The sequence below is a fragment of the Manacus vitellinus genome, unplaced genomic scaffold (assembly GCF_001715985.3).
Source record: "Manacus vitellinus isolate BGI_N305 unplaced genomic scaffold, ASM171598v3 scaffold_42_pilon, whole genome shotgun sequence".
Classification (NCBI taxonomy): domain Eukaryota; kingdom Metazoa; phylum Chordata; class Aves; order Passeriformes; family Pipridae; genus Manacus; species Manacus vitellinus.
The window spans coordinates 3,900,857-3,914,592 of NW_021940553.1; the positions used below are offsets into that span (position 1 = coordinate 3,900,857).

At 36.2% G+C, this 13,736-nt stretch overlaps 1 protein-coding gene across 1 annotated transcript in view; it reads right to left on the reverse strand.

Annotated features, from left to right (window-relative positions):
- Window positions 1-13,736, reverse strand: part of PIK3C3 (phosphatidylinositol 3-kinase catalytic subunit type 3) — an 81,006-nt gene that overhangs the window by 24,896 nt on the left and 42,374 nt on the right. Inside the window, exons 17-21 of the mRNA XM_018078807.2 lie at window positions 12,660-12,788; window positions 12,233-12,302; window positions 11,575-11,639; window positions 9,095-9,179; window positions 8,179-8,253 (exon numbers count right to left, since the gene is read on the reverse strand). Coding sequence (XP_017934296.2) covers window positions 8,179-8,253; window positions 9,095-9,179; window positions 11,575-11,639; window positions 12,233-12,302; window positions 12,660-12,788 — 424 coding nt within the window. The remainder of the gene's footprint in view (window positions 1-8,178; window positions 8,254-9,094; window positions 9,180-11,574; window positions 11,640-12,232; window positions 12,303-12,659; window positions 12,789-13,736) is intronic.

Here is a 13,736-nt window from a genome sequence, read left to right on the forward strand (position 1 = left end):
TTAGGTGGTAAATTCTGCAAGGCACGATTCTTTCTGCGTTGTCTTTCTCCTCAAGGGTGATCCCGTGTGCTTTCTCAAAAGCATCAGCAGTGTTACAGATAGTGTGTCTCCAGGCCTCCCGATTGGAGGTCAGAGTAGACCAGTTATGATGATCAATATGGCCAAGGCTGAGATGTTTCAGGGAGTCCTTGTATCTTTTCTTCGGGGCTCCTCTCTTGCGGCAGCCAGGGGCAAGTTCACCATAAAGCAAGATCTTAGGGAGGCGGTGGTTGGTCCTTCATCCTGGAGACTTGCCCTGCCCAACACAACTGTGTTCTCAGTAACATGGCCTCAATACTCGTGACAGTTGCTTGTTCTAGAACAGATGTATTGGTCACAAAATCTGACCAGTGGATGTTTAGGATTGAACAGAGGCAGCGTTGATGGAAGCGTTCTAGGAGACGCAGGTGGTGGCGGTAGATGACCCATGATTCGGAACCATATAAGAGAGTAGACAGCACTATGGCTCTGTAAACACTGATCTTGGTACTTTTCTTCAAGTGTTTATTTCGCCAGTTTCTGACTATTTCACTGAATAATAATGTAATATCAATAGAGAAGGCTGTTTGATATCTGTCATAAACACTTTTTCAACCCAAGAATCAAATTCCACCACAGTCAATTTTCTATGGGAGATCACATGGAACCTTAAAAGGCAGGCAAAGTATTTGCTGATTCATAAGTGGCATAACCACTACATTTTGCATAACTCATTGTGTTATAAAAAAGCCTTCTTTCCTTCAATACGTTTTTTCTGTGGTGGTATAGGAGCTACTTTTAGATATCATTTTTGTACACCAACTTTTTGAAGTTTGAACATACACAACCCCTCCCACCACTAAGTTACAAAAAATGTTTAATTAAAAAGTTTTGGGGACCTGTTTTCTGTTCACTTATTCAAACCTGTCACCTTGAAGAGTCAAGAGATAAAATTTTGAATAAAATAGTGACTCCTGTGGCAGTAATTTTTTTTTCTAGTTTGCTCTGGAGATAGGGAATAAAAGATGATAATGAATAATTTATATTGGTAACAAAGATGCACCTAAAACATTCAAAAACATTCCAGTAGTTGAGCAGTAGACACTTACAAAGTATGAGATGAGGTCATCTCTGCATTAACATTATAGTTTTACTAGCTGAACTTAAAAATCCAGCAGATTTTCTGGCTGACTCAAAATGTATGTACAAAGCTTCCATTTAAATGCATTAAATATATTTAATACTTTTCAAACCCGTGTACTAAACACAGACTTGACTAATTTTAATGCAGCTCCTCCAAGATAACTAAACCAGCCCACCATGCCACAGAACATGGACAGAGGGTTCTCCCTGGGGTCTGCCTGAAGCTCCTACACCAGCACAGGGGGAGCAGCCTGAGAGAGCACTTCAGTCCTAGAGATTTCCACAGAGAAACTTGACCCATATTCCCCTCAAGGACTTAATCATAACTGGAGAAGCGAAGAGCAAGCCTGCTTTGGACAAGTTAAATTGGCTGCACATTTAATACCGCCAATTAGGTGATGTTTATATTCTTACTTACGTTAATAAATAATGAATTTATCAAGATAATGAAATTGATGCTTTGAAATCTTCTAGTATTAAGATAAAAGGTTGCAAGTATCTCAAGTGATCATTTCAAGAGAAATTTGTATCAGAGTATAACAATGAATGTTTGTTCCACTTTCAAAACATTAATGAATGTGATATTATCACTCAGCATAAGCCCTATTACTAGAACAGGGTTGGAGAAATTTTCTGGTATCTGTTTGACAAGGTTTAGTATCAGCAAATACTAAATAGTAGCAGACAGAGCAGGATAAAAACAGCAATCTAGGCAGTCTGTATAAAGCAAACTTTTGTTTATTATATGAACTTCAAGACAAATAAGAAAAACAAACAAACAAAAAACCCAAATCAAAACAAAAACACAAAAACCCCCACTTTGCTCTAAAAATTACTGTACCAAGAGTTCATTTTTTAAGAAGACAGAAAATATATTTAATAAGATTTTTTATTCTGTAAGAATTCACTTTTCACTGTGAAAAGCTCATTGTGTTGTAACATAGCCATCAGTCCCGACATGTGTCTTAAGGATGGGGGCAAAACCTGCCAGGAACAACTTAGGAATTGTTTTTTTGGTCAACCCAAAGATATTTGGGTTTGTTTGTTTGTTTGTTTTTACATTACTCAAAACATTACTCATTTGAAATTTGTCAACCCCGGGTAAGACAATGCTTGTCTAGTAACCATAGCTGAAAAACAGTCTACAGCAGAATGAGTATCTTGTTTGGGCAGGTTTTGAGAGAGATTTTTAGTTCTGGAGAGTCACTAATTTTGGGCAGTCTGTATTTGACAGCTTCTTAGTTATGTAACATGGTTGGCAAGAAGCACATGCACACCTTCTCAACAGAATTTAGAAGATGATTCCATGCAACCTTCATTTCACAGAATCACAGAGTGGGTGAGGGTGGAAGGGACCTCTAGAGGACACCTGGTCCAACCGCCTGGTTGAGCAGGGCCACCCAGAGCCAGCTGCCTTGACCAGGACCACGTCCAGGCAGTTTCTGAATGTCTCCAGGGACGTACTGTACAACCTGTACCAGCCACCTCACTGTAATCCTTCATACTCATATCATGGTATTTATATACAGTTATCACCTGACTGCTCACCAAATTAGACTGCACGTGACCTTTGTGTAACACCACCTCCTCTAAAGGCCTTGAACTTCCACGTTTTATAAAACAATTACATGTCCTTCCTTCAACAGACAGTGTGAGTGTCATAACACATACACTTCTATCTCTTAGACCATCATGTTTTACCATGATCCAACTTCTTCAGATTTATTACATCTTAATTTAAAGGGCTCTTAATTATTAGACATGTCTATAAATTACAGACAAAACTGGACCTTTAGCTTTGGTTCATTACTGTTCCCAAATGACTGCTAAATCATATGGGGGAGATTTTACTTTCATTTCGGTCATGATTTAAACTAAAACCAGGAGTTATTTAAGACAGTAGGTGAAACAGATTTCATCCTCTGAGCTCCTTAAATTCTTGTAGGGCTAGGTATAGAAGGCCTTGGATTTCTAATATATAGACTCTGAAATCTTCAGACACTTCTTTAAAAATATGAGTTCCTCATAAAAGTGGGGGATTTTAGGCATCTGAGAAAACAATTCAGGAAACACCTCAAGACCACAGACAGGCATGCATGAAATTCCTGCTCTGTCTCAAGGCTCAGAGGAAGACTGTAGGCACCCACAAGGAGTCCAAGATACAGAGCTCTGGAGAGACACTTCTGATGTTCAAAGTGGCTCACTCCTCAAAGTCTAAAAGACTTCTTTCAGGAAGCAGGAAAAATCTCTGCAGGAAAGACTTCCTGCAGAGTCTCTTACCTTAAAACCAGTGCCCTAGTAATGTATGTCCAAATCTTCCATTTAAATACGTTAAATATATTTTATATTTTTCAAGCCCACTCTGAACTCCCCATTTAAAGTATTTTACTGTAGGAAAAGCAAGAGAAGGCAGTTACTGACTGGAAGAGGAAAAAAAGCTTGCAGAAAAAAGTAATAATGCGGCATGCACACGAAATTATTTCATTTAAAACCTAAAAGCTGATACTGGTGAGTATTTTTAAGCTTGCCTTTTAAAAAAATTATTTATTTATTTCTTGCGTTTGACTACATTTTTCTACTGAATACCTGGATTTCTAACATACTGGAATAAAGAGGACAGGCCCTTGGAGACCTCAAGGAAATGGCATGAAACATGGAAAGTTTGCCCAACTAGCAGTCAGGGCATCAGGGATTTCAAAGTCCATCTGAGTTCCTTTCAGCCTTGAGAGTTATCTTTGATTAAGTGAAGCATGGACCTTTAGAGACTAAAAATTGATACCTGGTGCTTGCAATAGCCAATAACAGCTGACTGCAGCTGGAGAGGCTGATTTGTCCATCACTTTTACTGCTAATACCTAGATTTAGTAGAGGAAAAAGTTCTCATATAGCAGTAATTTTTCCATTTCACTAGAGGACAGTTACAAAAAACTACTGAAACCAGTACAGGACTCTGAAAACCTTAAATGAAAGGCAGAAGACAAAGCAAATGAGATGCAATTACAGAAATATAATAAGTTTGATGACAATTGTCTTTTAAGAGTAAAAAAGTCTTACAAATTATCTCAAACTGCTCTGTTCTCATTGCTGGAGGGAAAAAACAACCAACCAAAACACAACAAACCCCAAGCTCAGTACTTCAGTACTTTTCCTGTAACCCCTAAGCCCCACCATTATTTTAACATGGCTCATAACAAAAAAGTACAATTTAGTGACTATTTTAACTGAATTCCTATTTTTAAACTTGAAACGACAGCATAAAAACTCCTCTGATGAAAATGGTTAGATGGATGGGGTGGTTTTCTGGCTTTCCCAGCAAATTCTGACACTACTGTCAAAATCTTGCCTTTGTTAACAGAGCATTGCCATGCTGACAAAAATCAGAATTCCTAATTTATTGTCATCATTTTCATCAGCAGCATGTTACAACTTTTCCAAGACTATACAAAAGTGAAAGTAACATGAGTTTTTAATGACTTATTCAGGATACAGGTTTTAAAGTCATTATGCAGCAACAGCTGGGGGTAAAGCTTATCACCGTCATCCATATGATCAATAGGAGCTCAGCTTGTCCTTAGGATTGTAACTTCCAACTTCTCCCCTCAAGCTGTTGTCCTAGTTAGAACAACTGGGATGTCCATTCTCAAAATACGCTCGATAAATTAAGAAAAAATTCCATATCACAGAAAAAAATATGTTTGATGTATATTGGTAAATGAGAAATACTGTTCAAGATATCTGTAAGAGAAAAAGTTTTAGCAGATCAACAGCTAAGAGTTATGGTCTTTTTGCAATAAGCATCACAGAAAATGGAGTTGCAGGGAGAATCTAAAGGATAAAAGTATATGTTAGTTTGTTTTTTTTTTTAAATAAGGATTTTCCCCTATCAAGACCAGCAACATTTGAAAACACGTTTAAAAATTCTACTACATTTTACATACTATAGTAGTTTGCACCATTAATAAACAGATTTAACAATGTGCTTATCTAAACACTGATATAGAGGGAAGGTTTGAATCCCATAGTTCTTCCATTTTTGTAATCTTCAAACCTGCTTTAGGATAGATGGTTTTGACCATCTGGAAATACAAAACACATGGTGTCATCTCACATGTGGATCTGTTTAGGTCCCTGCTGGCAACCCTTTCTAACCAAGACTGAGGAATAAATCTGATGTCAGTTGGGGCACTTCACACTGGAGACGGACCACAGCTCTACCTCTAAGGATTAAATTAGAAGACAGTACAGCCCTTTCACCTATCAACACATGATAGCACATGTAACATGATGCTAAAACCAAATGACCAAATGTGGTTTTCAAGTTCTGACTGCTCAGTCTTTGACCTGCTCTGAAGATATTTATAACCTGATTTTATCCACATAGCAATTTGCCCTCCTGCTACAGAACAATTTCAGGTGTATGGCTCAGGTCAAAGTACACTTTGGGAACGCACACTGGGGACTTGAATCCACACAAAGGGATTATTGAAAGATGAAGCTGGCCAGTCACCAGGGTGGGTTAGCTCGTCAGACACACCACATGCCCGGCCACTCAAGAAAGCCATTTGAAAGTCTAGGATATCCTGAAATATCTACACACAGCCTGGACCTTCGGGAAATCTTTTTATGTCTATAAAGTAAGTTGAAATTACTAAGACAACTCTAATGGGAAGGGAGACTACACTTCTTTGTGAAAGCTGAAACACTACTGATGACTGTACTGATGTCTTACTCTTCTAAAAGGTTTAGGAAACATGAAGACATCCATATCTGGGTATTTTATCAGTACCTAGATCCCAACTCTACAATCAAAATCAGAGAGTGGAACAAATGCAGAACAAAGTGTTTTTGGGGGAAGGCATGAATTGCAACATACTGGCCTAGTGGATCTTCCATTAAAGTTAACTGAACATACACCTCATGTATCACAATCCCGCTTCACAACCACCCAGCTTGTCTTTCCAAGGCAACAAAGGGAACATTAGCTGTTGATTCAGGTGCTGGCTTTGATATATAAACCAGTCTGTAACCCTAAAAGGAGGCACTGATACTGCTTAAAACTGGGCATTCAGCTGCGAAAGTGTCTTACTGTTTACAAAGCACAGTAATATTTGCTGCTAAAGATCTGGAAACAAGAAATTATAATACAGAGCAATTAATAATATATTTAATCTCCAGAAGAAGTAGAAAATTCAAAGTTTTCAGAGAAAATAAATATTCCTGTTATGCAATACTGACTATATAATACGACCTTCAGGTCACTAGCTAAGACCCATTTATGAAACTGATGCAAGTACTCTTGCAATTTTTAACATTACTGACACATAAGGATGTTTTGCCTGAAAGTTTCCCGTATCTCTTTCCACAAAAACTGCTACAGTTGTCCTTGAAGTAAAATGATACAGAGCACTTAAAAACCTGAAAATTTAGATGTCCTGCTCAACACTACTAACTATAGTTCTGTTTCCAGAACTATAGGCATAAGAGTCATGAAAGACCGCAGAAATTACTTCATCAAGATAACTGACACGGTCACATAAAAAATACATTCCTAAGACTGAGTAGGAAACAACTTGTTTTTTATGAATGTCAGTAACTACTGCTTAATATTTAAATTATACTGCATCTATTAGAACATAGACATTTGTATGTTAGAAGGTGGTGCACCAATTCTATCTGAAGGAGTCAAACAGAGATGTGGCTACATTCACGGAACTAAAAGGTAGAGCCAAAAAATGTTAATGGTATTTATTGCCATATAAATGCAAGAGATGTCTGTGAACCCACAGTTGGTACCCAGCATCCTTTACCGTACTGGAAGCCTTCAATTAATTAAATAAATATCATCAAGAAAGGATGCATATAGGGTCATACAATTTTGAAGAAGGTACTTAGAGCATGGATCCTTCAAGAGAAGAATGAAATTAGTTTTTTCCAACTTAAGGCTAAGGGATTCTCTGTAGCAAGACACAAGCCTTTGCAGCAAGTCTTTGTTGTATTTGGAACACAAGGATTTCTCACAAAACCTCTCAGCATGTGGCAGAGCACATGCAGTCAGGCTCAGGGTGTATGGTGGATGTGCACTGCCCTCTGCTGCACTCCCTAAACTCTTCCACTAAGTCACTGTGCTGTTACTCTTTAACAGAGACAGGCAAGATGCATTTTATCCCAAAATCAAAACACTAAACTATTGCTACTTCAGGAAGAAGAGCGTGCTACGAAAAGATATATACTCATCACCATTGACAAATGACAGAGACCTCCCAAGACACATTTTTAAACTACTGTTTGTACATTTTCAAGCAGATAAGGAAAAATACACTTCCTTTAGTTGTTCCCCTGTGAGCTTAGAGAAAGACCTTTTACCCTAATCAAGGCCCAGTGTTAATTTTCTACTCTTTAAGAGTATGCCTGTTCAAAGCAATACAAGCTTCAGCCTTATCTGTAAAACTAACAAGCCTCCTCCTTCTTTTTCCAAATAACATTTTTTATTTATATGTTTCTCATTCAATAAGCATTTCACTTTATAACAAACATTCAACCACAACTCTTAACTCTCCATCACTATGTAATGAAGGTATTCAAGGCATCAGAACTCCTAGGGAAGTAGTAGTTCAAAAGTAAGCAAGCAAGTAAAAATAAGCCCAGCACAAAAATTGGGAAAAAAAAAAGTCTCCTATAAGAAATGTTATTTGCAAAAACTTCGTGACGTTTATGCAGATACATATGAACTCATTTTCAACAAAAACACTTGCATTTCCCTCCCTCCCAAAGCACTGATTCTAATAGTTGGAATAGTTTAGCTTTCAAATCCTTCATTTCCTCTAGTTAAGAAGTCTTCTTCTTAATCACTGGATCAAATGTTACCTTAAAAGAGACAATATAACTTACATTTTAAAATATATTCTAATCTACAACATTCAGTGGGTTATACTCACAAGGAAAATGGAACAAAAAAGTGCCAACACATTACAAATTAAACAACTGCTGCTACAAAATTATACTGCTAAAAAGAATTACCTGTTTTTGTTAGCAGTAGATTATCCAGATGTCTATCTCCAACTCCAAGGATATAAGTAATCACACAATAACCAGCTGTAACAAGTAAATTGTAAACATCAATGTAAGTACCCTTCCTGGAGAGCAACAAGTTCCACACAATTAAAGAAAGTATATGACATTATCTTAGGTCTTGTTCACTAGTAGTAAATATACCACAGAGACTCAGGTAGCAGTGGTGCTGGTGAAGAATAAGCAAAATTATCAGCACCATGAAGAAAATTTGAATGAAACACTTGAAATTTATTCAGTACTGCCCAGATTTTAACTTCTTAATACACAATTACAACTTTAACACTAAAAAGACTAAATTGGTTCAATATTGGGATTAAGATATTTCAAAGGAAGTTGAAATATTTTGAGCAAAATGACTGTAGATATTTCAAACTGAAGATATTGTAAGGGCAGCATTAGACACTGATATGAATCTGAATGTTCACGTCAGAAGCATTCACAAGTCCAGCAGTAAGTCTGGCAGTGATAAAGAGCATTACTTAACCATTTAACCATTACTTTCACCCATTAACCAAAACAGTTTGAAGACCCTAATGTTTTCAAAACAAATTAAAATTTCAATACAAAAGAATTATTATATAAAATGTTTTAGATCTCCCCAACTCACAATGCAGAGGGGGCAAAGGTAAGATTATTGCTCGAAAGCAAAGAGTACTTAACTTATCTTCACCTATAAGAACAAAGAGAGGACTTGTGTATGACATGCCAGGCTCAAAATGATCCTTTTCCCAGGAATTCTGACAGCAAGTACATGCACAGTGTCCTGTTTGCAGTCATCTAAACTGAAATGTCTCAAACACCTCATCCCCTTCATCCTTTAGACTTCAGGTATGAAGTTATCAGCTGTAAGACTGTAACTTACCACAGCTCTTAACATATGTGTCCATCACCTCTGCACTTATCCCATGAGGGCCAGTGTCACTAGGTGCATGTTTTCTGAAGAAGTTCTGGAGAGAATGTCATGAAGATATTTAGTTATTCCACATGATATGAAATTGGATCTTCAGAAAAAAAATATCTGAACCAAGACCACAAATGGTCATTATTAAAATCTGTTAAACTAACAACCACTCCCAAAATACCTAGTAAGATCTTATTTAATAAGATCTTTACTTATTTTCTGTCTCAATCATCACATTCGTACACTCAACACACAAATTGAAAAGCACTTTTATTTATTAAATGTTTCATAAAATTACCAATGCATCTAAAAGTTACTAATCAATGAGTGACAACACTTTCCAAGCAAATTGTTTAGGTCAGGTCAACAAAAACTAAACCAGGATTAAGGGTCCTGCTTTGTAACTTCATTTGGGAAGCAGTCTCCTACAAGGTTTATCATCATTATATGTCTCCCTATTCCTCAAGAAAACCAGGTGCTGCTACTGAGTTTAAAAAGAAAATAAACCCAGGTTATTATAATATCTCAATTTATTATAATAAAAACTTGACATTTCCTGTGAAATGTGGACAGGGCCAAAACAGTCCTAACCACCAGCCAGAAGAAAACTGTTTTTTTCGTGACTAAGAGAAAAGATCATTAAACTAAATCCAAGTCTAAGAACAAGTTTGTTCCATTAAGAAAAATCTAAGCAAGCATTGAGGATGAGCACTTAAGAGGAGCATAGTGGTCACCTGGATGCGTACAGGTGACTAAAATCATAATGAAAAAATTAAGACAACTATTTCAATGAAATTCTAAAACATGAACTGTCATTCTAAGACTGCTGATAGAAGGTAAGTAACACTCAAATATCAAAACACCTTTTCTTTCCTGCAGATCTGCATTAACAGCCAGTATTGGATTACTTGCTTTGAATCTTTTCAGAAGTTAATGTTTATATACAATGCTGATCTTTATTAGAACAGCTGTGAAATCCAAAATGAACATTTACAGGAGGAGTAAAACAAACTTTTACAACACCTAATTCAGTAGTTTTTATTTCCCTGACCTACAATGCTATTCTGTCATGCCTCAGCACAGGAAATCTGGGCTCTGTAATGTATTTTGCCATTGATCAGTGCAGCAAACTAAGATCTCATTCTTTTTGTGTTTTGTCTATTTGGATTAATAATTCTTTACAGGAACAATTGCTTCTTATGTCTCCACAGCAACAAAAACACCTATTTCCTATCGGAATTTGATGTAATAAGTAATTGCAAAATGACAGTTTCACAAGCATTTCTAAAGAACATGGCTGGGCTTTGCAAACAAAGATCTGAGATTTCTAAAGATATTATTTTATAAAAACACATAATGGACTAAATTATGAATAGTACACTTTTAAGATTACAAAGGATTCCCAAGAAAACACTTGATTGTATGATTATTGACTGTGCAGCTGTAGCTTATCATAACCTTTACAGAATGGAAAGCTACATAAACTTATGCAACTTGATAATAAACTTATGCTGCCCATTGATAAATGACAAGCATTTTTTATAAGTGATAAGCATTTGATATGCTTATCTGTTAAGCAAATGATAATGACCAATGGTAAGAAAATTTTAATCTCCATATTTTTAATATATGTAGTTTTTAGGAGCCAGGAGCTAGTGTGCTTTGGCCCACTGTTACTGAGTTATAAACAAATGCAAACTTCATTATCAACTACAAAAAACTGAAAACAGGTACTGTGACAAGTTGAATCCACACAAATATGTTCTATTTTCATTAAAAAACTTAGTAGCTCTTTACCTCATACGGCAATTCAGTATGTTTTTATCTATCTATATTTATCTCAACCAGCTGATCTCTGCTACCTAGCTTGGCTTTGTGTGGTGTGCTTCGACCTAGCATGAGTTTTGTGTGCCACTATTGCTGTGTGTCCCTACTCAATTCCATGAGAATTACAGAAAGTTTGCTAACAAAGCCAAGTTATAGTATCTAAACATCCACTGTGTCAAGGAAACAGTCTTCAGTAATATGAACAAACTAGTTGTTACATCAAAAGAACTGTTATAGCATACTTTGACAAGGTGTCACGTCAAAGCTAATGAATGAATGACAAACGTTGTGAAACAAAAAAGTTCAGAAAAAAGTGTCAGGTATCTCCCATTCATCATTACAGCAAAGCTAGAATTTCAATTTCACAACTAAATTACACTTTAATTATTTAAATCATATTACTTTCAGAACACAAGATACTCAAGCAGTCATTTAAGTATATATTTTTAAAGCAAAACATCTGCTGTAAATACTCTTAATGTTTCAAGCCATAATTTGTATTCTAACCACAGATAAAAAAATTAGGTGATAGACTGAAGGAATTTTGTACAGATCTACACCTGCAAGCTACACTGTTTGATCAGAAGACAACTTAAAATTCCCTCATCACATACCTGTATTGTTTCCTCAGTAGCAAGAACTTCTGCAACTGGTACTGACTGAATAAACTGCATGAAGCCTGTGACAGAAAACAACCAGAAGGTTTCCAACACACAGAACTGTCAAGCTACTCTATAATGCATGTTTATGAACAGACAACATTAATACACACTGCTTCTCATCAGAAAAAAAAACCACATTTTTGTCCCATGTTCCAATTTTCTGCCTTCAATAGTTTTAAAACAACTTGTTACTAACATCAAATTAGCTTGCAAAAGGTCTGTTGTTCCAAGTTTTTGTGAGAAGAGAAAGAATCTTAATGGCTTTCTAAATATTTATCAAGAATGTATCTAAAAGCAGAGCCAAGTTTGATTCTGTTTTGCTTTTCTCCTCAATTTCATGCAAACATCCCTAAATATGAGTGTTATTTGTTCGAGATCAGACAACAAGCTACCAGTAAAGACTGACACACTACTGATTGTCACCTACTCCAAAATCCAGACCAGGCTTCTTTTATTGAAGGTATCTGACTGACCTATGGAATAATGTGGTCACTTAGGTTGTTTATTTTCATGACTTGCATTGCAACAAGATTTTGTTACACACTGTCTATGAACATAGGGATAAGTTTCCTTTCCATACTGTATTTTTAGGAAATAACAGTATTCATACCATGTTTCGTACTAGTTGCCAGCACTTTATAGGGTGTCAGCTTCAAGTCCAGATTCTCCTTCCTTAAGAGCTGGGGAAAAAAACAAACAAACAACCAAAAAAACACAACACAAAGAAGCAAAGATGAATTAAACAGAAAGGCAGATTCCATTCTGAAAGCATATGTACTGGACATTGATCTCCACTGTTTCTCACTCAAACTGATAATGAGTGAAAGCCTGTATGGCAATTTAACAAAAAAACAAAAAAATATAATCTACACAGGATAATTGCATGACTATAACGAAAAGAAAAAAAGCCATCTAAGATCTGAGAACTCTGTAATGTATTAGCAATACAAGCTGCATTAACAGTGTTTAACAGTCTTGCTTTTGACAAGGAAAATCATGAAAACTGAAAGACAAGGATGGCGATTAATAATTCTCACCTTATCCATGAGTGAAATAATCTGAAGAATAAGTTGATCTTGACGTAAATCATCACCATGCTTAAAAATTACTGGATATTTGCCTCCATCTTCTGTCTTGAAGAATAACTGAGCAGGCATTAAGGCACTCTGGAAAAGGAAATATTCTACTAAGTTGGTTCACAGCAGTGCTTATATGAACACATGGCTACAACAGAGTTCTGAAATACAAGTCTTTGTATTGCACTTCTAGTGACTCAACAGACAGAGTGTACCATTTCCAACTACCAAAAGTCTGATTCTAACCATATTTTCAAAAAGAAAAACACATTAAAGCTTTCCTTCTTTTTTTTAAATCAAGGAATATGAAGGATACATTCCCCCTCTGAACTTCCCACGATGGTAGAACAGGAAAGAAGTATTCTATTTTTTTTCTGTATGCATGTAATTCCAATCAACAAAGAAGCAGTATACAAAAGGTCACAACAAAACAAATTTAAACTGTCCAGAATAAGAAGAGACACAATTATAGGATAAGCAACAAAGAATTGCTGGGGGCAAGACATCTTAAACAATTAATTGCTTCCTTAACCTATTCAGTAAAAGCAAAAATGCCTTTTACATTGTTGTTTGACAAAGCCCATTTAATTGCTTAATATTTTTCTGCATAAAATGGTTTGAAGAGGATCAATTACCGACATGAAGGATATAATCCACTGCAACTGACCAAGTCACTTCCCTCCAAACCAAAACAAACTAAAATAATTGAGGATACAGGGTTTAATATTGAGTAGTTAAGATTAGATTATCATATACAGTTAATGTTTCAAAACTATTAAGTTCCATAAATAAAGGCAAAATTATTCTTTACATAGTCCTACAAAAGCTAACACGTAATGTCCACGTGTAGTGGTTTGGACTTTGTTTTCCCCAGAGGCTAAATTAAGTGGTAGACCCCAAGGGGTGGAAACCCCTGGAAGTTTTGAAGTTCTGCCCAATGGGCGCTCCTGCAGAAATGTAAACATATCACAAGCTCACCGGAAGAGATGAGTTGTAGTTTGGTTGTTGAGGAGAGGTGACCATGTTGTGAGCCACGAG